This window comes from Patella vulgata, chromosome 4, assembly GCF_932274485.2.
Source record: "Patella vulgata chromosome 4, xgPatVulg1.2, whole genome shotgun sequence".
Lineage (NCBI taxonomy): Eukaryota > Metazoa > Mollusca > Gastropoda > Patellidae > Patella > Patella vulgata.
The window spans coordinates 14,173,655-14,201,358 of record NC_065882.2 but is presented as its reverse complement, the minus strand read 5'-3'; the positions used below and the strand labels follow the sequence as shown (position 1 = coordinate 14,201,358).

Sequence of the window (27,704 nt, the reverse complement as noted above, 5' to 3'; positions counted from 1 at the left end):
GTGCAAGAGCTAAATCTGTCAATTGCAAGTCTTTCTTTAGGCCTGAAATGTTATCTAAATTATTAATTAGACATTAATTAACTTATCCAGACCATAATCAACTCCCGATGGCATCGTTAGCCTGCGATATTTACTGGATTAGAATCCGGTCTGCTGCTTCAGATTAAATAAAAAAAATGGATAATCGAGACTGTGTGTTTTATCGTACCGACTTAAGTAATGATGATCGAGACTAGGCCCAACATTCAATCGCTAAATAATCAGTTCAAAGGTGGATCATTTTGACTGAAATTTTAAGCAAATTCCCTTTACATTATCTAGGTTTTAACTATTATAGCGAGAACTATCAGCTCTTTGTCTAATCTTCCATAATGTATTTTAAATATATAAAATTATCATCTAATTAAAATTTTCAAATCAACGAAAGAGAAATCATAATTATCCTTCACAACAATAAACAGTATTGAAACGATATTTCAGGATATTAACAGAACACATTTTTTATGTTTTTATGGGGTACAATCGCTAGTTTTATTCTAAAAGCACGCCGTTTTGACAAGTATCCTCTTATCGTTATCAAGCACAACGATATTTCAGGAGATGTGTAGAATAAGCAAAATACAACTATATAGAACAGATTAGATACAAATGATACTAGCTAGTGGTATTTTATCACGCACTGTTCTAAAAACCTCAAGTCATTACGATTTACAACACAAAAATATTACAAAGCATATGACAAATGCAATTACATATAAAATTGGTTCATTTAAAACAAGGACTGTGATTAGTATCCAGCAGTCGTCCATGATTGAAGGTTAATCCCAAGAATACAACCCCAAACGTATTGCTTGCTAAATAACAAACCCGGCTTCATTAACTCAATCGGTGAAGAAAAGTAGGTCGTCAAACCCGATTATATTTGAAAATGACAAACGAGATTACATCGTTTAGAAAAAAATATTTTTTTAAAAAAAAAAGTGTCTCACATGTAGCATATAAAAAAACTGTTATGAATATCCAATAGACGTCCATTATAGAGAGTTATTACCAAGAATACAACCCTAAATATATTGCTAATATATGCAAATGACCAATCCGCTTCATTATCTCATTAGGTGCAAAAAAAAAACAACAGGAAGTTAAACCCAATTTCATTTCATTGCAAATTACAAACGAGATTACATTGAGAAATTCGATCGCTTAGAAACAAAAATTTAAAAAAAAAGTTTTTTTACCAATAATATATCTAGCGATTGTCCATCATAGAATCTTAATACCAAGAATGCAATCCAAGAAGTATTACCAAACAAATCACAAACCCGTCTTTATTAGCTTCGTCGGTGCAGATAAGTAGGACGTTAAACTCACCATTTCATTTACAAATGACAAACGATGTTATATTTAAAATTGGATCATTCAGAATTTTTTTTTTTTTTAAAAAAAGAAGAAAAAAAAACAATGTCTCGCCAATAGCATGTACAGAATTGCCATGAATTCCCAAACGGCCGCCCATGATAGATAATTAATCCCAAGAATACAAGCCCGAAAAGTATTGAAATCCGTCTTTATTTACACAATCGGTGAAAAAAAGTAGGACGTTAAACTTCATTTTATTTGTAAACGACAAAAGAGATTACATTTAAAATTGGATCATTTAGAAAAAAAAAATCAAAATAATTATCTTACCAATTGCATGTAAAGAATTGTCACGAATATCCAGCGATCATTCATCATAGACAGTTAATCCCGAAAATACATGCCAAAAAATAGCTCAATCGTTGCAGAAAAATAGGACGATAAACCCGATTTTATTTGCAGATGATAAACGAGAGTTCATTTAAAATTGGATCATTTAGAGAGAAAAAAAGTATCTTACCAATAGCATGTAAAGAATTGTTATGAATATCCAGCGGTCCTCCATGATAGAAAGTTAATCCCTGTATCCGCCGGTATTCACGAGTTAATTAGGTAATTACCACCTAACTAACCACACTCTAAAATGTTAACTTCAAAATCAAGGTGTCATCAAAATTTGAAGCGGCACAGCGACCAGTGTGAATATGTGCTAGAATTAACTAATTCATTTTAAAACTCTTTGTTCAGTACGAATCACAAACATTGAATCTCTCTCTACTCTACCGGTTCATGTAATAACTCTTAGTCCAATATTTGCACTACACCTTGTTAGCCATTGGATGGTTTAAATAGCTCTACACATGAATGAAAGCCTTAAAGGGGCGGTGCGTATATGTTTTATTTTTTTTGTAGGCGACCTGAATTATATGTTATCATGTTGCTAGTAGTAAATCTGACATTAGATTATGTATTACGATATATTTATAACGCGTTTCTTGTCCTACGAGGGATCACGGTGGCTCAGTGAGTACGGCTGCTGATCAGCTAACCAGACGGTCCCGGTTTGATCCTGGTGTTGGACGAGGTTCCGTGTACACGTTAGTGTCCACGCAAAATGTACCTCATTAGCCCGGTTGTTGCTGATAAGATGGACACCAAACCTCATGTAATTCTAGTCGCAAATCGGACATGGATAATTCATTAGAAAACATCTATCATGCGTTTCTTCACTACGCTAGTACCATTTTACCAATTCGCCCAATGCCGGATTACTCTAGTAGCAAAATATAAGTGGCCCCGTGTTAACATACTTTCACGCTATCAATTTTGATTCAGCTATTTTACAGTTGCTACAATAATGTTTTCAACGTTTATGAAGACTAGCGGATAACCTGGTGCTTCCCGGATTGTGCCCATAACTCAGAAACCGGAAGCGGTAGGCCAATCCCACCTAGCCTATGTTACTCCTTGGTCCGAGCTACCTACAAAATTTCAGTGTCGGGGACAGCCCTAGTGTAGCCGCCAACCCTGAACAGACAGCCATACAGACAGACCCACGGCAGTCACAAATATTAGTATAGAAGATAGATGAGTTTTTAAGGTTAGCGATTTGAGCTGAGTATCATCTTCACTATTTTAACACTGAAATTAAAGGGAGTGTGACATCTACGTAGGTGCATGAATTAGCAAAAAAACAAGTATTTTAATATTGGGCTATGTGAACTTTTTAAAACTTTGATCCCCCTTTTATAATATATGGGACCCTGCATTCATCCGTTACGCAGTCTGTCGATTCCCCGCTTGTAAGGTCGCCTGTCCAACCTCGTGAGTTTCTCCGGGTCCGCCGGATTCCCCTCACAGCTAAAGACCCCTACGTGCAAGCGGGGGTTGTATGGCTGAATGCTTAGCACGTGTGCGCTGTATCATAAGTTCTGTAGTTGGTTTCGATTTCCCGGCTGTAAGTGTCCAACCCTGTGGGTTTTCTGCGGGTCCTCCGGTTTCCTCCCACTGCTACAGACCCCTACGCGCAAGCGATTTAATGAAATCAAATTGAACCATATATTAGTCCCGAAATGACCTCGTTTGTGTCGAGCGAACGTTAAACACTATTTGTCTATCTCTCTCCCTTTATTAGTAAAACAGAGAGACACGTGTTTTGTCAGCGCAGTGATTGGAGGTGGCTGAAAAACAGACCCCATTCTTTCTTTCATGAAACGGGATTTAGCGTCTGGGTGTTCTGGGCTAATGAAAACGGACATGCGCCTGGATAGTAGCGTTTCCGCCAACTCTTCATCGCATTCCAATTGTCAAGTGTGCCTCGGTATTACATTCCATCGTAACGACTAGACAGGCCCACCACTCTGCACACTGACATGGTGAAACCAGTCTGGAAAATCTCGAGTACCCTTCTGGACAACGCCGGGATCGAACCCACGACCACCTAGCTAGTGAGCCCCCAATTCATTCACTATTCAACATAATACGCATTGAAGAGATCTATAGAAAATCAAACGGTTATTTACCTCGGCCTTATGTTCTGTTTAAAGTCGAGTTATTCAGCTTTCGTCTATATTTACTTTGTATTGAGAAATAGTAGAAATGACCGACCTTCGCCAGCCCAGTTCACCATCGAATCAACTCTATTGTGGTTCCGTAAATATTGCGAGAAGGTCTTGAGGAAGGTTGAATAATACTAGGGGGAAATGTCCACCTTTATGAATCTTGTTTTAAAACCTAATTGACAGAAAGTTCGGCGACGACTTTCTTTGATCCGACAATATTTACCACCCAACTCCATTTGTAACATAAAAGGTTGTATTTGATGCGTGGTATAATATATCGTGTTATTCCCTATTCAATCAAGATGTGAAACTCTGATGTTGAAATCTTTAAACATCAGAGATTTTCTTTTGTTGACGACGATCATCGCGATCATGAATAATACGAGTTTCGTGGGTAAAGCCATAGCTGTATATATTGAGAGTCTGGAAGACTATTATCTCAGTTGTGATTGACCAGCAAATTATTGTGGTTTATCTAATTTTAGATAGGACGGAAGGCGTAACAAGAAGAGCACTTTAGTCGTTCGGATAGGACAAAAAACCGAGGTTCCATGTACACATTGGCGTGCATGTAAGAGATCTATTGGTAGTTGGAATTCGATATAAGAGTAGGGCGTAGCACCGCTGTCCAGACAAAGTTTCCCTCATAACACACTTTATGGCGTACGTCCGTTTTCATTAGCCCAGTCGGAGCAGAACAGTAGGGCGTTAAACCCCCAGTTCATTTCTGTTATTGGGGGCGTCATGGTCTCTATTTAAATGTGATAGGGCCTGTTATTGGAGGCGTCATGGTCTCTATTTATAGGTAATAAGGTCTGTTATTGGAGGCGCCATGGTCTCTATTTAAAGGTAATAAGGTCTGTTATTGGATACGTCATGGTCTCTATTTTAAGGTGATAAGATCTCTTATTGTTGGGATGAAATATCTAACATAATATTAAAACCTCCGTGACAATCCATTAAGACCATGCAGCATGTAAAGGACTGGTATACTCCGACATGGTCCCCTTTCACTAAATCATAAAAATACCTTCCGTGTTATATATAACAACAAACGATAAACTTATCAGCTGCGTCATAATCAAAGCCAGGAAATACAACGAAACGAATAACATACATTCCTTCCTGATCGTGTACACCAATAAAGCCATGTAAATTGGTAACACGAACAGCCAACTTGAAATAAAATGAAAGGAAATGAAATGTGGGTTTTGCGTCTTACTTTTCTGGAGTTTTTTTGTCCCACCCAAACGACTAGAGGATACCAGGTTGGAACATCCCGAGGGACCATGGACGTCCTGGTTAGTGAGTCATCGCCGAATTCATAGAAATTTTTATCTGAGAGAGCGACGATACGGCCTACTCATGTTTAGGATTCCAACGTTTTTAGTCCCACCCGAACAACTAAACGTTGTTGCTTGCCAGACCCCCCGTCCTGAACCATTAGCGAGCCATTCCTTACCCAATGGGTCACAGCGTCTCTCAAAAAATAAAATGTAGCATCGTCGTCTGAAATCCAGGGGCAGACTATCGTTCTATTTAGTTGTAAGTGTAGTGGCGGTTATCGTGTAAGGGACAGGGTGTGCTTACGCTTTCCTTTTCGGTGTAAATTCCCGAAATGTGTAGAGTGAAACAGATTACAATACAGACTATAACAGACATATAAGTACTGTGTTGAATATTAAAAAATAAAATGGGGTTTAACGTTCTATTTTTCTGCTCTGACTTGGGTAATGACGACGGGCATTCGCCATGCAGTGTGCTATGAATGAAATTTGGCCAGGGCAGCGGCGCTACGGCTTACCCTTATATCAACTTCCAACTGTCAAGGGATCTTTAACGTGCACGGCAATGTGTACAAGGAACCTCAGTTTTTCGCCCCGGTCCTGCGCCACTGACAGAGAGGAACCACGCTGGAAAATTCCGTTGAACTTTCTCGGCCAATGCAGGGATCGAACACGGGACCTCCAGGTTAGCGAGCCAAAGTTTTACTCACTGGGCCACTGTGGCTCCCACGCTGGCTCAGTAACCAGGGGTCTTGGCATTGATGTTGTTATTTTACAGTGAAAATATGGGTTTCTGGTATCCAATATTTAAGACAAAGTGAAAATTCTAAAATTGGCACACCAATCGCGTGCCAGAATGCTTTCGAGCGCTATTTGTAATGAAGCGACTCGATGAACGAGGCTAAGTATATCCTACAGGAAAATACTACCGCTCGCAATAGAGTAATTTGAATAAAAATTTTCAAATTATTCATTTTACATTATCTATTTTCGAACTATTATATCAAGAATGGCTAGCTCTTTATCCAAATCTTACATAATGTATCTTTAAGTAAATGATAAAAAAGACATACTAATAACCCAACAGTTGTGTTCTATATCTGTAAATGATAATAAATATATAAAATAAACTGTAATTCATTGTGAATTAAACATGGACTCTATTATCTATAACATTCCATTCCACCCAAATTCAGACCAATTCTTTCTAATCCACTTTATTTTTTTAAGCAAAAAATTTATTTCTGTTTGCGTTATCTTTTTTTAGAAGCGGTGATACAAGCGCATTTCCGTCTTGATTTGGACGACCACGCACGTTCTTGGATGATTTTTATCAGTAGTGAGTCGTAGCTCGAGTTACCTTTAAAGGACCAATCTCGATTATATTTTGGAGAATAAAATTGCTTAATTTTGTGTTAAAAGCCATTAAAATCCTCTACCTTAGGGTCAAGCAACTAACTCAATATACGTGATACGTCATCCTCATCTGGAAAAGGAGACTGGTGTCTCAAGCTGTATTTTTATTTTCTAAAAATTACGTGTTTACCTTTCGTTATCAAGTACAGCACGTGGGTCGTGCACTGTGTAGACCTCTAAATTATCAGGTCACCTAACGTAAAAATTGACCCGAAATCTTAAGAGGGATACTGTCCGGATAAGCGGATTTGACGTTCAAGCCAAAACGACTCAATAGTTTGAGCTGAAATTTTGAGACAAGTTAAATACACCATTCCGCTATATTTTTGGCGCTTCAATTTTATACGTATACGGAATTTTATTCCTGAGACTCTGTTAAAATCGGGATGGTCCCTTTAAAGTGACTGGGCCAACGATTAAAGACATTGAAAGAAATAAATAAACAGGGAAACTCTTTTGAGATGCCATCTTGTTATAAGTAAGATCCATCGCGTATAATTACAGCACATCAAACCATATTGTTACATTTATCTAACAGGTAGAAAAGGGTATATGCACTACTCAAGGGTTGGGGTTGGGTGGGGGGTGGGTATCGCTACCCGAGAGAAGAATTTGTGAGACCAAGTGTTTGTAGAGCAGTGTTTTTGCGTATATTTCGATTCTGGGTGGTGATCGGGTGTTTGAGGCGGCTTTTCCGAGATACGGGGGTGAGGTGGGTACAATGTCTTAAATTGAGTGGAAATGTGATAATAAGTATATAGGACTCCCTTGGATTTATTATAAAGTCATTGTTTTGCTTTGCGGGGGGGGGGGGGGGCTGGTGGGACAGTGTTGTGTGTCGAGGTGGGGGGGGGGGGCAATGCCTAAAATTGGTTGTAACGTTGATAATGGACTATATAAGCGTATACAATGCACTGTAACATACTATATAGGATGCTCTTGGACGACTTGGTTGCTTTGTGGGGAGGGAGGCCGTGAGGGGGAAAGGTGGGGGGGGGAGCAATGCCTAAAATTGTCTGAAAATGTGATAATGTTATGCTGATCATCCTATAGATTAGTAGCACATTGCTTTCTAACACTGTACATATCGAAAGAAGAGTATAGGTTGCTCTTTGAACAATGTATAACCTTGCCGGTTAGGGAACAGTTCCTAGAATGGACGGGAAATGAAATAATGTTGATATACATGATGGTCACCATATTGTAGATAAAATGTATAGCACTGTACAGTTTTAAAGGCACATTATGTAAGATTTAGATAAAGAGCTGACCATTCTTGCTATAATAGCTCAAAAAGATAATGTAAAAACAAAATATTGAAAATTTCATTCACATTACTTCATTCTGAGCCAAGTTATCTCTGTTTGTAGTTTTGACACGATATGTGCATTGTGGTAACCAGGGCACTGGTATATTCGAGACTTAGAACCGCTTTCCCATTTTTAAATTAATTTTTTAAATGGCGAACCGTTCTAATCTAGTTAAAATCTCGATTATCAGATGCCATCGAGAGTTGATTATGGTCTTGTTTTGTTAATAAATTATGTCTATTAATCGTTTATATAACATTTCAGGCCTAAAGAAAGACCTAGCTGCAATAGGCAGATTTAGCTCTTGCATAATGTATGTTTAAATAAGTGTATATGATGCCCCTTGGACAATTGCTTGTATTTTTGGGGACAAAAATATATCTTCACAAACGTTTATTGTTGGGATGACATTTATATGCTTTATGAAATCACAGCTTCATCACGCCCTATCATTTTATTGCCTATAAACTTTAAGTATATGCACTTGGTGAGATATTTTTGTAAAACATTCGTAAGGCAATAAACGTGTATATTATTTTTTTTATATCCCCCATTAAAAGAAATGCGACCAACAGACCTTTACAATAAAATTAAAAATGAAGAATAAAATGTGCACGTGTTGCAGGCATGTTGTAGAATTCTGTCTCTGAGAATGGTGCTATATAAAGACTTATTAGCCTACCTACGAGATATAATTAATTCATGTTGAACACACGATAATAACGAAGTACACCTGGACATACGAAACACGCATTCTTAAAGTCGTAATAAATCTATGCAATTCAGAATAATTTGTCATCATACTAAATTAATCCGACAAATTGATGAATATGGATGTTAAACATGGATAATTTAACGTAAAACTAGATAATCGAGACTTGGTTTATTATCACATCAAAGTTAATTAATCTTTTTATAGGTCACTATTTTAGAAGCCAACCAATTTAAGAATTTGAGTTTTCAAACGTTGTATTTGAGAAACATGGAGGTTTGTAAGATTCAATAAGTTTGTAGATATCCACAAAAAGTTTGTTTAATTCCATTCAGATTGGACTTGGTTGGTTTTTATAAATTAATTACAATATTTCTATTTTTGGATTAATACGAGTCCATATAACTCAACAGCAAATAGCTGAATATTTCGGTTTGAATTCCATTGTCTCTTAAATGAAGCTTTTCCCCCAAAACAGACCAGGAACTCCACAAAAATGCTCTCCATTGGGACTTGAAGCTCGTAAGGTCGGACCTTTCTGTCTGTGTGGTGCTTGTTACCCCATGCTCCCATGCTTGCACCAAACGGGATCTTATGACCCCTTCCGTTCTCTTCTTCTCTATATTTATTATGGACAGTTCGTTTGTCACCGGAATTAATCGTTCATGATCTTAACGAAGCTCACTGAACGAAATCAAACTCTTTGTTGTACACGATTCTTTCTGACTCAGACCCAGTCATTAATATCACATCCCCCTGTATATCAATAACTGAGTCAAATTTGTTTTCACTGAAACACATCCCACCCCCTTGTATATCAATAACTGAGTAAAATTTGTTTTCATGGAAACACACCCCACCCCCTTGTATATATATAACTGAGTCAAATTTGTTTTCATGGAAACACATCCCACCACCCTGTATATCAATAACTGAGTCAAATTTGTTTTCATTGAAACACATCCCACCCCCTTGTATATCAATAACTGAGTCAAATTTGTTTTCATGGAAACACATCCCACCACCCTGTATATCAATGACTGAGTCAAATTTGTTTTCGTGGTAACACATCCCACCCCCTTGTATGTCAATAACTGAGTCAAATTTGTTTTCATGGAAACACACCAATTATTCTCGATAGTAAACACTACTATAACGGGTTGAAGTGTATACAAAGTTTCATAAAGATATCTTCAACGGTTTATGAGAAATGCCCCGAAACAAATACCCCTTCTTTAACGTCGTTCTGCACAGGATAAAAAAAATACTTGGAATCTTGAACTTACGCTTTTGCATCAGGTAAAATTTGACATATGAACACAGTGGCAAGTTTATTACAAAAAGCCAGCCTATTCCCGACGACATCTTTCAGGATTCCCAAGGCACTTAATACAGAACTAAATGCGACCTAAACCAACTGACTAGCACCCGAAAACAACCTGCCAAAACACTTGAAGATCTTAAAGAATGCCGGATGTCGACGGTTTATGAAATATGAAGTAAGTTTTAAAGGTTTATATATCGCCCTAGGAGAGACGGTGTTGAATATGGAAAGTTTTTATTGTCGGCGCCTTTATTGTTCAACTTGATTACAAATAAATAAACCGTTCTTGGCACAGCCGCTTTCTTCTTAATGGCTGCCCATCTTCTTGATTATTCTAGAAGAATTCGGCAATGTTTACATCATCTACTTGCATACCATACACCATCCCTCGGGCCAAAGAATATATTTTTTTCTCTACTGTGGCATTTCAAAAAACAAAGTTTATAGAAAATATTTCTGGTACATGTACACATGCTGGAATGCTGGCTGGATGTGTTAACACGTATATGTAGATAATTTGACAAATACCACACCGTGTGTTGTATTCAAGAAAGAGATCGAGAGAGAGATAAAGAGAGAAAGGGGGGAGGGACAGGGGTGGGGTGGGGGTTAACGTCCACTCGACACAAACTAGGTCATTTCAGGACTAACTTATGGTTCAATTTTATTTTAATAAGTAGCTTTTGCGTATGGGTCTTTAGCAGTAGAATGAATTCAAAAGAGGGAGATGGATTAACGTAGACTCGACACAAAACTAGGTCATTTCGAGACTAACACATTGTTTCAGTTATATTTCAATAATTAGCTTTCGCGTATGGGGATTCTAAAAGCCCACTCCTTGCTCACGTTTCAAACCCGTGATTTAACCTATGACAAAAGAATAAAATAAAAATATAATACATGTTAGTCTCGAAATGACCAAGTTTGTGTCGAGTGGACGTTACTTTCTCTTGTATTTGTCGTGTTTGGTTTCCAGTTAATTGTTGTATGTGGGGTAGTTTTCACGTTACTTTTGGTTCACAGTGTCCGTGGATGTGTCATGTCGGTTTGTTGTGTATGGCGTGGTATTCCAGCTACATTTGGTTTACAATGTCCTTGGGTTTGTCTTGTTGGTTTGTTGTATGTGATGTTGTCTTCCAGCTACATTTGGTTTACGGTGTCCGTGGGTTTGTCTTGTTGGTTTGTTGTAAATGGGGTGGTCTTCCAGCTACTTAAGGTTTATAATGTCATTACGTTTGTCTTGTTGGCTTTTTGTGTGTGGTGTAGTAGTCCAGCTACTTAATATTAGGAATAAAATACATTTAACACTTAATGTTTCCTTGTTGATTTTCGGATAGAATGGAATTAACGGAAATTGCCGGAGGTCTGAGTAAAATGTCATTAGGAATGTCGGAAATTCATTCACGCTACGCAACAGCTATCTTAACTTACAGCTGACACAGAAATAACAATTTTCGTTAACGTTTAGAAACTTGATTCCGGAATACCCACGGTTAAAATCAACATGTCGAAACATCTGTATTGTAACCTTGGTTTGGTTAGAATTGGTTGCATATGTTTGTATAACGACAAGCAACGGGTTAACAGTTTCATATATATATAAAAAAAAACAACATCTTTGTCGTAGGAGTTTCATTCAAGTGGTCTTGGGAACTGCGGTGGCCCAGTGGCTAAGGCGCTGGCTCGCTAACTAGGAGGTCGTGGGTTCGTTCCTGGTGTTGGCCGATAAAGTTCATCTTATTTTACAGTTGGTCACCATTTTTTAGTGGTGCGGGACGGAGAGCCTGGCAAGGAACGGTGTACACATTGGTGTGCACACAAAAGAACCCTTGACAGTTGGAATTCTATATAAAAGTAATCCGTAGCGCCGCTGCCCGGACAAAATTTCCCTCACAGCACACTGTATGGCATATACCCGTCTTCATTAGCCCAATCGCAGTTTCATTTCATTTCATTTCTATGCATTAGCTCTTTTTGTGCAGAAATGTAGGAGATTGTACCCCATTTCATTTTATCTCAATTCAGTATAAAATGACACACTCATTTATTTATGTACATTTTAATTTATTATCATGTCCCGTTCTTTTAAGGATGTACATGAAAGAGAGAGATATATGAAAGTCATAAAGGTTTCGGTTCAAGGGGTGCCAGAAAAAAAAACATTCATAAAAATATATTACAGGCCAGAATACATTATGTTTTAATGGAATACATGTACATCTTGCGCTATTATAAATTAAGTTTTTATTACATGCAAAGTGGTAAAGGTTTCCTTTCAAGGTGCCAGAAAAAAACATTTATAAAAATTTATTACAAGTCAGAATACATTATTTTTTAATGGAATGCATGTACATCTTCGGGTATTATAAATTAGGTTTTTATTTTCAAGCACCAGAATGCACGAAATTCATGTTTTACAAACCCCAAACACAATTCTACTTGACACATTTGATAAAGAAATTTGTAAAAGGTAATGTCACTGATATGTGTTTCTGTACGGCTTTCGGAAAGCACCATTTTAATGTAATTCGTGTATTTTTATGTGTATTTCAAAATCTAAATAAAGTGTGTAAGTCTTAATTTCAAGAAGTCATAAGAAGTTCTGTGAAATTTCGACTACAGAATCCATTACAGTGGACTCTGTCACTTCCAACATCTGAATACTACAGCATTTCATTGCAAAAGCACGTGTCTGTATTTTAAGTCGTTTAATGCTCTAGAGAGAGAGAGAGAGAGGGAAATGGGGTTTAACGTCCACTCGACACAAACTAGGTCATTTAGGGACTAGCACATGGTTCAATTTTATTTCAATAATTCGCATGCGCGTAGGGGTCTTTAGCAGTGGGAGGAAACCGGAGAACCCAGAGAAAACCCACGAAGTTGGACAGGCAACCCTACTCCTTGTCACGTACAACCGGGGAATCTTAATGGTCTCGAGCTTAAGACATTGCATCATATATTGTAAAAACACTCGGGCCTACGACCCTTTTGTTATTACAATATATTACTTAATGTCTCGCTCTCGACCATTAAACTATACTTAACAATGAAATAGGATTTAACGTCCTACTTTTCTGCACCAACCGGGCCGGGCTAATGAAGACGGGCATATTCCAATAGCCAAAGGCACTTTTACGTACACTGCAACGGCTTGTTCTCTCAACCAACGTGACTGTTTTACCTGCACCCTAGTCCCCTCCCCCCGCCCCGCACCACTGGCAGGAGGAACCCACGCTGGAAAATACCGAGAAACTCTCTTGGTTAATGGGCCAGTGCTTTACACTCTGAGCGTTTAAGAGGTTTTGTCCCTTTGTAAAATATAAGAAGGCGAATTCTTTCGTTCTATTAAACGATGTGTACAATATTTCAAATAGATTCCTTTCTTTATGTATATTTGTCTGGAGTCGGGTTTTATGAAGGGGCTGGGGGGGGGGCGTATAAAGGGATGTTAAAAGCATCCGTGTTTCTTAAGCACAATGTATAGAATATATATACATTTTATTGATATTGTTAGAGTTTCGTTAGGGAGAGTGGGGGTGGTGTTGGGGTGTGGGGTGCATAACTAGACGTTTAAGTCTTTCTGTGTTGGAAACATGGCATTATATGGTGATTTTCGTTAGTTTGTTTTTTAAGATTAACAGACGATAAGGGTTTGCGTTCTAGAAAAATGGCAACATAGATTACATTATTTTTATAAAATATTGTGGAGAATTCATGTAATTGTTTAGTTTCTAAATCTTCTGGAAAAATGAGATAAATTGATAGGTACTTACCAGACATTCCCCTGCCAAACAATATGAAGTTCCATCATGCTTACATGGTGTTCCATCTGATAAAGTTTTTTTGATTCTAGAATAATAATGATGACCTTTAGCTTTGCACGATAGATCGCATCTATTATATGCTGAAACAAAAGGAAAACTTTCTATAAAATAACATTATATAAAGCCCCAGAGAGAGAGAGAGAGAGAGAGAGAGAGAGAGAGAGATGGTTTAACGTCCACTCGACACAAACTAGATCATTTCGGGACTAACACACGGTTCAATTTTATTTGACAGGCGACCCTACTCCTTGTCACGAACAGTACCGGTGAATCGAAACCGCGCCATTTGACTCAATGACAGACCTTATGATACAGCGCGCACGTGCTAACCATTCGGCCACCCAACCCCCCACAATAAAAAGCATATCCGTTTAAAATCTATTAACATATATTAAAGGCGCATTATGTAGGAGCTAAATCTGCCTATTTGGGCCTTTAAATGTATTAATTAAGCATTTATTCACATGTCAAGTCCAGAATCAACTATCTAGACCATCGGACGACCGTGATATTTAATGGATTAGAATACATTCGCCAATTAATAGTTTAATGTTAATATGGATAATCGAGACTTTGTTTATTATCGTATCAATATGGTACTTGAAAATCGAGAATATCTTGTCAAAACTTCAAACACCCATAACTTCACTCCATTTTTGAAGTAGTAGTATGTAGAGGATTGCTTTGAGCCTTTAAATCAACACATAAACTCGTACAACCAGACAGACATTTCTTTTTAAGAACAAATAATTAATGCCCGGAGACGTTTCAATTACACCTTTCCGTACTTATGTTTTGATAGCAGAGTATCAGTTGCTTGAGGGAAAATCAATGGAAATAATTAGTTTTAAAAAGCCACTTGTGAAAGCCTCTCAAATTATAAATGATCTCATTAATCACGGATGATAGGCGAATGGTTTCTCGTGAGGCTACTGGTGACCGATTGTCCCGAGGTCACCTTGGACCAAGTAGCTTTAAATTCGCATTATCAATGATTTCATTAATCATTGGTGATATTCCAAATGTTGCCTGTGATTCTTCCAGCGGCCATTTGCCCGAGGTTACCTTCAAGCAACTAACATCGAATTCGCATGTGAAGCGTTTAGTTTTACGGTTTAAAAGGTATCAAATTATCACTGGTTTCATTAATCACTGATGGTAAGTAAAAGGTTGTTCGTGATTCTACTCGTGGCTATTTGCCCCGAGGTTACTTTGGACCAAGGAGCTTCAAATTCGCATGTGAAGCGTTTAGTTTCACGCGTGGAAAAGTCTCCATTTAATCATTAATCATTGATGATAATCGAACCGTTGCCCATGACTCTATCAGTGACCATTTGGTCCGAGATCACCTTTTAGCATGTAACGACAAATTCTGATGTGAGCCTTTAGTTTCAAATTAATCGTTAATCAAAGATGATAGACGAAATATTACTAGTGACAATTTGCCCCTGGGTAGCCTTCGAGCCAATCTGATTAAAACACAGATGCTATTTCGTTTCGTTTTTATAGTTCGAAATTTCGTTTCATTTGTCTATACAACACTAGGATCTGAAAGAGTTGTTATATAACCTGCGTTCTGGATGGCGTGAGGGATTAGCCAATGAAACCATCTGTTACGATGACTTCTTGGCGTGTGATGCACAGATCTGTGGGTAAACCACTAGAAAGTCAACGCTTATTGATTAATCAATATCTGACGTCATAGGGTCAAATCCGCTCGTACGACCCCTATCACGACCTTCCAGTACAACTGGCCAGATCTGGTAGGTTAGGCCATCGAAAGTATAAAAAAACGAAACGAAATATAGATCTGTATTTTAATCAGACTGCCTTCGACCAAAAAGGTTCAATTTCTGAAAAAAAGAAGAAAGGTCAACTTACGATTTCTGAACGGCTCCCATGTATATTTTTTACCACCGTATATTTGGTTGTTCTGTTTACTACACTCTGATACCGATACATCTACACTATGTGGTGGACATCTCTATAAAATATTACATTTATAATAAAATAAATATATTGTTGTATGTCTTAGAACATGTACCATGGCTCGGTATTGCTTGAGAAAATTTCCCAGAATTTTTCAGCCTTGTTTCCCTTGTATGTGGTGCGGGGTTGTAGGGCTGTCAAGGAAATGGTCTTTCGTGTGGGGTAAAAACCGAGGCAATTTGAATTGAAATCTGCATTCGATGTCAATCAGAACTAATGGAATTTGATATGTTACTATCAAATATATGAAATGTAATAGGTTTCCAATATTTAGTTGGTCTGGTCTTTGACTTCTATGAAATATTTACTAATATTTATTCAATAAAATCAACTAATCGAAATCGGATCATGCAACAAAAAACGGCGAAAAACAATGAAGTTTTCAATTGAATCGAGTATTCGAATAGTATTCGAATAATGACATAGGATATTCGATTAGTACAAACAGCACTGAATTAGGGTTAGTGTATAACTCCAGTCGCAGTTTAAATCATGGAAGAAGCGTTTACCTGTATCTGACAAATTTTAAACTGTTTTTTGTCACCGATGCACTTTAAATTACTACTCGATGACTGGGTTTCATCACTGCAATAAAGAACATTGATTATCTTCATTAAAAACAGGTGCGGGTACATAAATTTGAAATGGGCAGGAACGAACCTAGGAAAATAAATGGTGGTGTGTGAACAGTTTTACAGTAAACTATTGAGAAGCAAGTTCGATTCTCTCTAGAACAATCCCATGGTTTCCAACGAGCCTCGCCATGAACGGCTGATTCAGGTCAGGGGCCTGGTGATAGTCATTTAGGGTTGAGTACGGCCAAACCAAATATTGTGGCGCCAAAATACAGCTCGATCCCGGCGCCAAAATCACCCTTACCTTCGACTTTGACAAGGACGTCCACTTTCGGGTCCAAAAATTGAAATTGGAGAATACAATGATATGATACGAAAAAATCACGTATGTTACATTTTCCAGTTTCCAGATTGACCCTCGCACCCACAACAATCAAAACATTCACTGGATCTCATCCACTTGGAAAATGAAAGTGGTATTAATTTTGTTTGGAGTATGAAGAATTTTATTTTGCTTTGCAATTAAATCCACTTTTGATTTCTGGCGCAAAATTCAATGTGGCAGTGGCGCATGAGTATTGCTACTCACGCACTCATTATCAGGGCCCTCACATAGGGGGAGGCTGAGGGGCGGGGGGCATATGCCCGGGGTCGACACTTCTTGTGGGGGTGGGGGTGGGGGGTCAAATTATCTAATTGCATACCAGAAATATTCAAAAGGGGGAAAATCACCTAAACCTGTGTAAACCAGTTCATATTTCAGCAAATAGAGATGGTAGAATTATGATTTTCCAAGACATAGGGTCTCTCGATCAAATGGAGGATTGGGGATGAAATAAATATAAAATTTACATATAAGTTGATTTAATAAAAATAGTTATTTAGATAAATTATTAAAAGTACAAAAAATTGTATTTTGAAATACCTTTAATCATGAAAAGTCAACTGAGCGCAGCCACTGAACACAGCAGTTACAATATGCAGGGGGAGGGGGAGCACTGAAACTTCTGCCCTGGGGTGAGGGCCGTGCTCATTATCACCGGCCCTCTGATTCTGGTCATAAACGTAATATCTTCTACCAGGGGGTAGAAACTATAATAAGCTTTTTAAAAATAAATACGATGGAGACTTCAAGGCTACATTCTCAGCGTGCTCTTTTCCTTGCAAATCTCTGATCAGTGGGATAGAAGACAACACTAACCTAATTTCTAGTAACAATGCCCGGGGTCTTTTAAGGTGAGGTCTTCAGTACAGTAGCACTGAATCCAGGTAGTCTGAACCGGCAAGTCAAGGTAACTGACTCATGTCAGATTTACCCGTTAGATCTTCACGTCTGTTGAAACACCTGTTTACGTGGTCATTCCTGTAACACAGGGGTCACGGAGTCACCGTCTAACAAATTAACTTTTATCTTTACAACAAAGGGCGGTGTGATTGAGTATTTACATATACCGTAATACCTATACGGTGTCTGTTTGATGTCTACCGACCACCAGGTAAAAACAAGGTATCTAACGTTTGACTTTGTCAAGAAATATCAGAATTTACAATTTACCTGTGTTTTGAAAGAATAGGAAAAGAGTGATGTACGATTCAACGTTGGGTTATAACGTTGGGTTCTTTCAGGACAAGCCCAATATATAACCGAACGAAGTTTCCATATAGCGAGGCAAGGTTGTGGATCGCAGGCGGGTGTGGGGGGGCGTAGCGAGTCAAAATGAGGTTCCTGCAGTGAAATTTTTTAAACTATTGAAAAACTGTTTGCTATAAAATCATTAGGGTGGCTGAAGCCCTATCCCACCCGCACCACCAGCCCCCCGGCTCACGCTGACTTGTATTCATATTCAGAGTAGCGAACCAAAATGGGATTCGCCCCCACCCCCACACCACCCTTTTTAAATTCAAAAATAAGGAAAATTGATTAGCAAAACTGTTGGGTGGATGAATCTACCCCTCCCCTTAGCCATCCCCCAGACCCCACCCCACCCCTGTAACTGTTGGCCTCTGTGAGTGTAAAATTACGCTACCTGGCAATTGTATGACAATGTCGTTGTCTGTATATAAGGAAAATAAGGAAAATTGATTAGCAAAACTGTTGGGTGGATGAATCTACCCCTCCCCTTAGCCATCCCCCAGACCCCACACCACCCCTGTACCTGTTGGCCTCTGTGAATGTAAAAATACGCTACCTGGCAATTGTATGACAATGTCGTTGTCTGTATATAACACCCTGGTCACATGATTTACTACAAACAGACCAGTCCGTCCATGGTCCCCAATCAGTTTCTTCAACACCTGACGTTACCTGTGAAATAATGCATCATAAAATAAAAATTTAAAAACAATACGATCGTACTGTATGGACCAGGAACCAAGCGTGACGTCATCGCCGCTATCTTGGAATAGTCCGTCAATAATTATTGTCCAATGAATTTGCGGAGCTTTAGTATTTTTTCGAAGCATATCTCTCCTAAGAACAACATGTCTCTCCTTTAAACGTGTAACTAGTGGAATTCCTTGCAGATGCTTTATATTCAGACACTTTCTAATTCTGAATGACTCTACAGACCTTTTGAACAATTCTGATATTTTGATATTCGAAGCAGTCCATAATTTTATGAAAAGTACCAAAATGTTTTGATTCTCGTTTAAATATTCTTAATGCATCACCTGTATTTCGTATATAGCCCAAATGAAACTGTGTATATGTTCGGTTTTACAATTTATTACGTGTATATACTCTTAAAAAAAAGTAGGGGATATTGAAATACAAATACCTATGCAGGTTGTGATATGATAAATAGGCATGTACATTTGACATGATTTGAGAGTATGTTCACAGATGAAAAATGTATCACCCCAACAGAACCACTGAGCTGCACATGCGACACGCAATAGCGCCAAAGACTTGGGAGAGGTTCATTGTCAAATTGATGAAAACTGCCGCTTGCTGGTTTATCCTATCCATGTTTGCTTTCCTATCGGTTCTTGCATAAGATTTACTGTTTAGCGTATCTTTGCTTTACTGCGTTACGTCTAATTTGATCGGGAGACCGATAACACCGCACGAATTGGCCGTGGCGCAGCAAAAGGGGTGGGTCAGATTGCTCCAAATCGTGATTGAACGGTTGATTAGAAGCATGCCACGACGAATTGCTGAATGTCTGAAGATTGGTGGAGCAATTATTAAGACAAAAATCAAAAACGTCCATTTTCACTTTTGACAGTGTATCTCTTTGCGAGTGAAATGGGACCGTCAGATAAGCCGCCCATTTGAACTGTTTATGTTCATGTGTAGGCAATTGGCCTGTTATTAACACACACTGGTTACCTCTAATAAAACCAGCAGTGCATTTCCGCCGTTTTGTATTGTTTCTGAATATCCCCTACTATTTTTTTGAAGAGTAATCCTTGTTGTTCAATTCTTTTCAAATGAATTACATGTTGTTTAAACTATACTTTCACAATATTATGATTTGCAGGGAATTCAAAATGTCTCAAAGGACGATCGGAGACTTTAAAGTGTAACCAAGAAATTAAACCGCGATATTTTGATTATGTCAGGCGTGAGCAGTATAGGATACACCGTATTGTAACTCAATCTGGTCAAGTCAATAGTAATCTTTAGTTCAAATTTACAATCAAACAAGTGCCACTTTACTGTTACGACCACCATAATGAAACAGTTGATATCTAGAATGTGGGCGAATCTATCGTGTCAACAGATACATTAATGTGACCAATAGGTACAATAGATTAGGGCTGTACGTAACATTGTCCTGAAGTCCACCTATGGGAACCTCTTCAATGGAAACAAGATCCCGTTCATAAGTATGTATATATTATAGTTTAAAATTTGGGGCGCAAAAACTCAATATTTATATCGTCAGAGGGAATCCGGGGGGGGGGGGGAGAGGGTTTAATGTCCACTCGACACTAACAAGGTCATTTCGGGACTAACATATGGTTCAATTTTGTTTCAAAAATTCGCTTGCGTATAGGGGTCTTTAGCAATAGGAAAAACCCACGAGATTCGACAGGCGACCCTACTCACATACAACTGGGGAATCGAAACCACGCCAGTTGACTCAATGACAGACCTTATTGTACAGCGCGCACGTGCTAACCATTCGGCCATCCAACCCTACGAGAAATTTGAGACTCTAGAATCGATTTGTAGCATATGTCAACTACGGTATGTTTGACACTGGTTGAGCAATATGATTATGAGGCAATGGAGATCAAAATCTGCCAAGAGATATTCACAAACTAGGTCATTTGAACACTGACATAAAGTTAAATTTTATTTCACGAATACTTTTGTGCGTTGCGGCTTTTAGCCCAGGGCATTCTACTCATTGTCACATACAAGCAACACGGAAAGAAACTAAGCCACACATTAGACGACTCACGCACACCACTTCCGGAAAGAGAATACGCAAGCACAGCCCGACAACACTCCTTTCACCATATTTGGAATTGGTTGTTTGTGGCAGGGGTGAATGGTATTAACCAATTATTATATAGCACGTGCATTACATTATATTATATTTATATATCAACATCTGTATGTAATCATATCACGTGAACTCGTGTATCGTTTTTACTGTTTATTGGGGGGAACCACAGGAGTTTCAGGGGACGGGGGGTGTAACACTATCAGATCAAAAGGAAGATGATAAATTTACACCAGCACCTGTGAGCCAGAACTCACCAACAACTGTAGACATCTGTGTTACGGTATCAGAAGGTGAAGTGAAATGAAATGGGGTTTAAAGTCCTACTTATCTGCACCAATCGGAGAGAGATGGGGGAGGGGGGATTAGAGACAGAGAGAGAGGGGGGTGAGAGAGAGGGAGAGAGAGAGAGGAGGGGGTAACGTCCACTCGACACAAACTAGGTCATTTCGGGACTAACATATGGTTCAATTTTATTTCAATAATTCGCTTGCGCGTAGGGATCTTTTCCATGAGGTTGGAAAGGCTGCACCAATCGGGCCAATGAAGATTGGTATACATCATGCAACACTATGCTGAAAAGTATGTGTGAGGGTCGCCATGGAAATCTTCAGGTACATTGTACATAAACTGGAAGCGGTATTATAGTAAATATGTTACTATCTGCCCTACAGTTAAATATAACCAACCTCTTTACTCAAAATCATGAATATTTACTAAAACCTGGTGGAAAATGTAAATTCAAAGTCTTTTCTGTGATCCTACATCACAAAGACTATAAAAAGAAGGAACTACATTAAAGGTGCTAAATCTGTATTTTTTGCAACCTAGAAATGGACACAATGGGCCACAACGCATACAGTAATGGATTATGAATGTACGATTTACATTCAATCGTTTCTTTTTTTATTCTAATTTCTAATCAGTTATATTCTGCGAAATATGCGAAGAGTCAAAATTGAATGGCCTTCTTGTTTTTCTAGTCTATACCTGTAGTATTTTCCTGTAGGGTATGTTTAGCCTCGTTCATCGAATCGCTTTATTACAAATAGCGATCGAAAGCATTCTGGCACGCGATATTGGATATTGGATATCAGAAGACCATCTTCTCAGGGTAAAATAACAACATCAATTTTGATTTAAATTGACAAGACGTGTCTGCAATGTCGAAGACCGTGGATGAAACTGAGTTAGCAACTTGGCTCCTTTAATATTTGTCTGTGATATTCCTATTGTGGAAGCAGACGTTAAACCTCCAACTACTACTACTAATGCAGTTAGTTTTTGTCCAGTCATCTTCACACCAATCATTTTGTTAAGAAAGAAAAAGTTCACAAAAAAAACCCCTAAACGATTCATTTGTCATCGGTATAGTATCCTGACCTTAAAATCATGTGTAGCAATAATCTTACTTGGATATAACAAATACCCCAAAAAACAACAAATCAGGTTTAATGACAGTTTCGTGTTAAAAGGAAAGTTTAGTTAATCTGTCAGAGATCATACCGCCAATGATGTATCTGTAATTTCCATTTTCATCCCATTTCGCACCCAAACAAATATGTTATCTATACCCTGATTGGCTAATTAACAAACATCCAGCAGATAAAACACGTGTCTAAATGTTTGTTGTGTTGAGAAGGTCGGGTCATGATGACTTCTAAATATAATAAATAATATTCTCAACTCATCCAACGTTTAAAGCATAATTTTCAAATCCGGGATATAATGTTACAGAAAATAGGATCCTAGTACAAAACGGCCACAGATAACAATAAGATGCCACAAGACAAAATTCCTCGGGAAATAATGTCATTGTACATAATGCCACATATAACAATAAAATGCCACAAAACCAAATGTCATAGTACAAAATGCCACAGAAAATAATGCCATTGTACAAAATGCGACAGATAACAATAAAATGCCACAAGATCAAATATCATAGTACAAAATGTCACAGAAAATAATGTTATAGTACATAATGCCACATAATAAAATATTATAGAACATAATGCCACAGAAAATATCATAGTACATAATGTCAAAAAAAATAATGTCATAGTATGTTATGCCACATAAAATAGTGCCATAGCACACACTGCCACATACAAAAAATGTTGTAGTAGATTATGCCACAGAAAATAATGTCAAAATACGTAATGTCACAGAAAATAATGCCACAGTACGTAATGCTACATAAATAATGTCATAGTACGTAATGCCACAGAAAATAATGTCATAGTATGTACTGACACAGAAAAAAGTGACATAGCACATACTGCCACATACAAAAAATGTTGTAGTAGATTATGCCACATAAAATAATGTCAAAATTCGTAATGTCACAGAAAATAATGTCACAGTACGTAATGCTACATAAAATAATGTCATAGTACGTAATGTCACATAAAATAATGTCATAGTATTTAATGTCACATAAAATAATGTCATAGTACGTAATGCCACATAAAATAATGTCATAGTATTTAATGTCACATAAAATAATGTCATAGTATTTAATGTCACATAAAATAATGTCATAGAAAATAATGTTTTAGTATATAATGCCACCGAAAAAAGTGACATAAAATTGTCATAGCACAAGATGTCACAGAAAATGATGTTATAGCATAAAATGCCACGGAAATAATGTCATAGTGCATAATGTCACAGAAGATAATGCTACAAGACAAAATGTCAAGGTGCATAATGCCACAGGTCAATAATTTGCACCCCGCGCTGCAGGGCACACCATGGGGTCTAAGTGCCGCTCGCATTCTCTCATTGTTGCCTTCTGGAAAATTCATTTGAATTGAAGTCTTATTTGTCGACCGTTTGAGAAATGAGCTAGATGAAACTTGAAATAGACAGTCTGAGGTACTTCGTTGTTCGCTTTTATGAATTCGTTTTATTTTATCCCCGCCACCCGTTTATTTGAGTTGGTGATACATACATTGGCCTAAATTGTTTAATGTAATTTGAATGTAGATCTTTAAACTCTCGTGAATAAACTGTCAAATGACGAAATTAAATCAACTAAAAAAACTTGTGTCGTCTGTGGTTGTCTGGGTCATGTGGCGTATTTATCACTGATTATCAACTGATGGGTGGGCTTTTGTAAAATCAAGTCTTATAAATCTAGTGTTATTTCATGTTAAAAGTGCATTGTGTAAGATTTAGATAGCTGGCCGTTCTTGCTATTCTAGTTTCAAGATAGATAATCTATGTAAATCGCACCTTATAAATCTAGTATTTTATGTTAAACCGCGTCTTATAAATCTGCTGTAATTTGTTAAACCGCGTCTTATAAATCTATTGTAATTTATTTAACCTGCGTCTTATAAATCTATTGTAATGTGTTAAACCGCGTCTTATAAATCTGTTTTTATGTTAAATCACATCTTATAAATCTGTTGTTGAAATTTAATGTTAAATCGCGTCTAATAAATCCAATATTTTAAAGGATCCAGGACGGCTTAATCGACGATTCTGCATATACCTGTGACAATATGGAAACTCGAATTCCTGTTTTCATCAAAGCTGCAGGACGGTTAAATCAAAGATTCTGCCCAGACATTGGTCAGAATGGCTGATAAGAATGATTACCTGGGTGATAAAAGCGGGCGAAACGGTTCCAGGTAGGAGAAAGAAGGCACTTGTCATTAAGTCCCGATTTGTGGCTTCGATCCCAGATTTAAATGTGGCAAAGAATATATAGTGGTCTTCAGTAAAAAAAACAAAAAACATTCATATACTGAACAATCCTTTGGTTTACAATATGAAACTATCCATTTAGCAACAGAAAAACATAGCTAAATATCATACATGATTTCTATTAATTTACTCGCCATCCACTAATAGCGTGGAGAATAAAAACATTTGGGGCAAGAGCTTTTAGTTTTCTTGTTCCACCAAAATAGAACGACCTTCCAGTGTTCATCAAAAGTGCTCCTTCTATTGAGTGTTTCAAATACAGATTTAAAACATACCTATTTTAACGTTATATTTAATTTAAAATTGTGTGTAGAAAGCGCATAGAGCATACTTTAAGTGTGGAATTGACGCTATATAAATGTTCATATTATTATTATTATTATTATTAATCTTCCGTGTTTTTTTGACACATCGTCTGGTCGGGTTTTAGTTCAATTTATCAAAAATATTTTTAAACGTTAATATTAAAAAAACTCTACAGAACATTTTGTTTATAGAAAACACACATCGACATGTTTAAAGCTTGCTTTATTGATATGAATTTGAAATTTGGACGAGTCACTCATATCAAATTGACGTATTCTTAGTATGTTCGAACTGGTTGGTGGTTTGTACAAGGATATGAAATTCTTTTGATTGGAGTTAATCCAAATTCATAATTTGGGAAGGAATGTAACTCGTGTGCCAATACTAACTGTTTGTATTTTGTTGTCTACACACCACGAGGTGAAACTACATGCATTTAATCAGCAGGTGCCCGCCACTGATAAGTAACTAGAGTTATCTCCTCTTATGTTTTGCAAAAAGGTAATAGAGAGAGAGAAATGGGGTTTAACGTCCACTCGACACAAACTAGGTCATTTCGAGACTAACATATGGTTCAATTTTATTTCCATAATTCGCTTGCGCGTAGGGGTCTTTAGCAGTGAGAGGGACCCGGAGAAAACCCACGAGGTTGGACAGGCGACCCTACTACTTGTCACGTACAACCGGGGAATCGAAACCTCGCCAGTTGACTCAATGACAGACTTTATGATACAGCGCGCACGTGCTAACCATTCAGCTATCCAACCCCCCGCAAAAAGGAAATGAAATGATGTGTAACGTCATACAGTGTACCATGAGGCAAATTTTGCACCACGGCCTACTCTTATTTCGAATTTCAACTGTCAAGGGTTCTTTTATGTGTACACGTGACCTCGGTATTTCGTCCCATCCGAACAACTATATGTTGTACCTTGCAAATCCCATTTCTTCTGTTTCCTTTTACACATACTTTCAACTCTTTTATTTACCCCCTTCTCTCCCCTCTCCCCGCCCCCTCTCTCTCTCTCTCTCTCACTCACACACACACACACACCCACACACAAATCAATCAGCATAAGCGGAATCAGACCACCAATATTACCCCCTCCCCCACCACACACACAAACACATATACATACAATTTAAACCTTATACAGTCTACAATAACTGGAAATACCATTTACTACATTATACTTTTAGATCACATGATTAGATACTAGGTAATTGCATTTAATTAAATAATTAAAAGAGACCAGTGTATCTAATATTATTCATGTTCCTGACCGTGAATAAGCAAGTATAAAGGTGGCTAATTGTTTAATTATGTGTAAATATCGAGCACCTGTATTATTGAATACTTTAAAAGTCACGTGACGTGCATGGTTTCCATCCAAAGCTGGTCCGTGACAAGGAGTAGGGTCGCCTGCCCAACCTCGTTGGTTTTCTCGGTTTCTTCCTGTTGCGAATTATTGTAAATTGTACCACATCTCTCTCTCTCTCTCTCTCTCTCTCTCTCTCTCTTCCCTCTCTCTCTCTCTCTCTCTCTCTCTCTCTCTCATTTATCACGTTTTGTACTTTTGTAACGCTACATTACACTCAAAAGCATGTTTGTCTTAGCTTTTTTGCGTCCGCGGCTTGAATTAGTTGACATCCGAATTACGAAGGTGTCGGTTCATCACTTTAAAAAAAGGGGCCAATCCCTTAATCGGCTCTATCTATTATAGAACTGAACTATTGGTGACAAAATTTAATCTCTTTAAGACCCCACTCCGTTATAAATAGTTGTTATTTGTCACTAATATGACCGACACAGGTGTAGTGTAGAATTTGGCACACCTTTAATGCCAGCTATTTAGTGAATGTACATCATTCTTTCATGCAAAAAAGAGAAACATTTACAAGTAAATATTCGCATGTTCGTAAGGATCTCAGAAAAAAATAGAATGTCATTTGGAATTTGTACTCATCTATTTTAAGGTCTATGTGCGTTATTTAATGGATGGTGTCACGTTTTACTCCAATCCAAACTACATAAATTGACTGTTTTAATTTCAATTCGTCCGCTAACCAGGGTGTCCCGGTTCGATCCTGGTGTTGGCCGAGAAAGTTCCCCAGTTCCTTCCATGTCAGTGGTGCAGGATGGAGGGCCTGGCAAGAAACGGCATTTAGACGTACGAATGGGTCGAAAAACCTAGGTCTCGTGTGCACATTATTAAGTCATCTGGCGTGGTTTCGATTCCCCGGTTGTACGTGACAAGGAGCAGGGTCGTCTGTCCAACCTTGTGGTCTCGTGTGCACATTATTGAGAAAACTGGCGTCGTTTCGATTTCCCGGTTGTACGTGACAGGGAGCAGAGTAGCCTGTCTAACCTCGTGGGTTTTCTCCGGATCCTCCAGTTTCCTCCCACTGCTAAAGACCCCTACACGCAAGCGAATTATTTAAATAAAGTTGAACCATATGTTAGTCCCAAAATGACCTAATTTGTGTCGAGTGAACGTTAAACCCCATTTATCTCTCTCTCTCGCTTTTGAGTTCAGTGCCATTCCTTACCCTACGTCTATCCCGCCCTTCTCTATAACAATAACACTTATAGATATTTCACACCGTGCCTGTCACAAAGTGATACACTTTTACCAAGTAAAAAATACAATTTTCAAAAGATGTTAAAACGGAGCTGGTAACTTGTAAAGGTATAATCCACGAGTTTAAGTTGGGGTTTATCTGGGATGTGTGAGAACTATAATGTCCACAGCTGCCATGTATTGACGCATTTGTAATAAATGTTAAAAATTATCTCTTTTTAGAAAATAGACCTTGGAATGTGCAAGGGTTTGACATACATACATCTTGCATAGACCCGAGCTTAAA

The 27,704-nt window shown here is 37.9% G+C and overlaps 1 protein-coding gene across 2 annotated transcripts in view; it reads right to left on the bottom strand.

Annotated features, from left to right (window-relative positions):
- Window positions 1-27,704, bottom strand: part of LOC126819189 (thrombospondin type-1 domain-containing protein 4) — a 147,105-nt gene that overhangs the window by 50,261 nt on the left and 69,140 nt on the right. The window contains exons 3-6 of one of the 2 annotated variants that reach the window (XM_050547089.2): window positions 18,546-18,661; window positions 16,291-16,366; window positions 15,674-15,776; window positions 13,742-13,872 (exon numbers count right to left, since the gene is read on the bottom strand). In XM_050547089.2, coding sequence (XP_050403046.1) covers window positions 13,742-13,872; window positions 15,674-15,776; window positions 16,291-16,366; window positions 18,546-18,661 — 426 coding nt within the window. Of the gene's footprint in view, window positions 1-1,879; window positions 2,153-13,741; window positions 13,873-15,673; window positions 15,777-16,290; window positions 16,367-18,545; window positions 18,662-27,704 lie in introns of those variants that run through there. The other variant, XM_050547091.2, reaches the window with a different exon arrangement.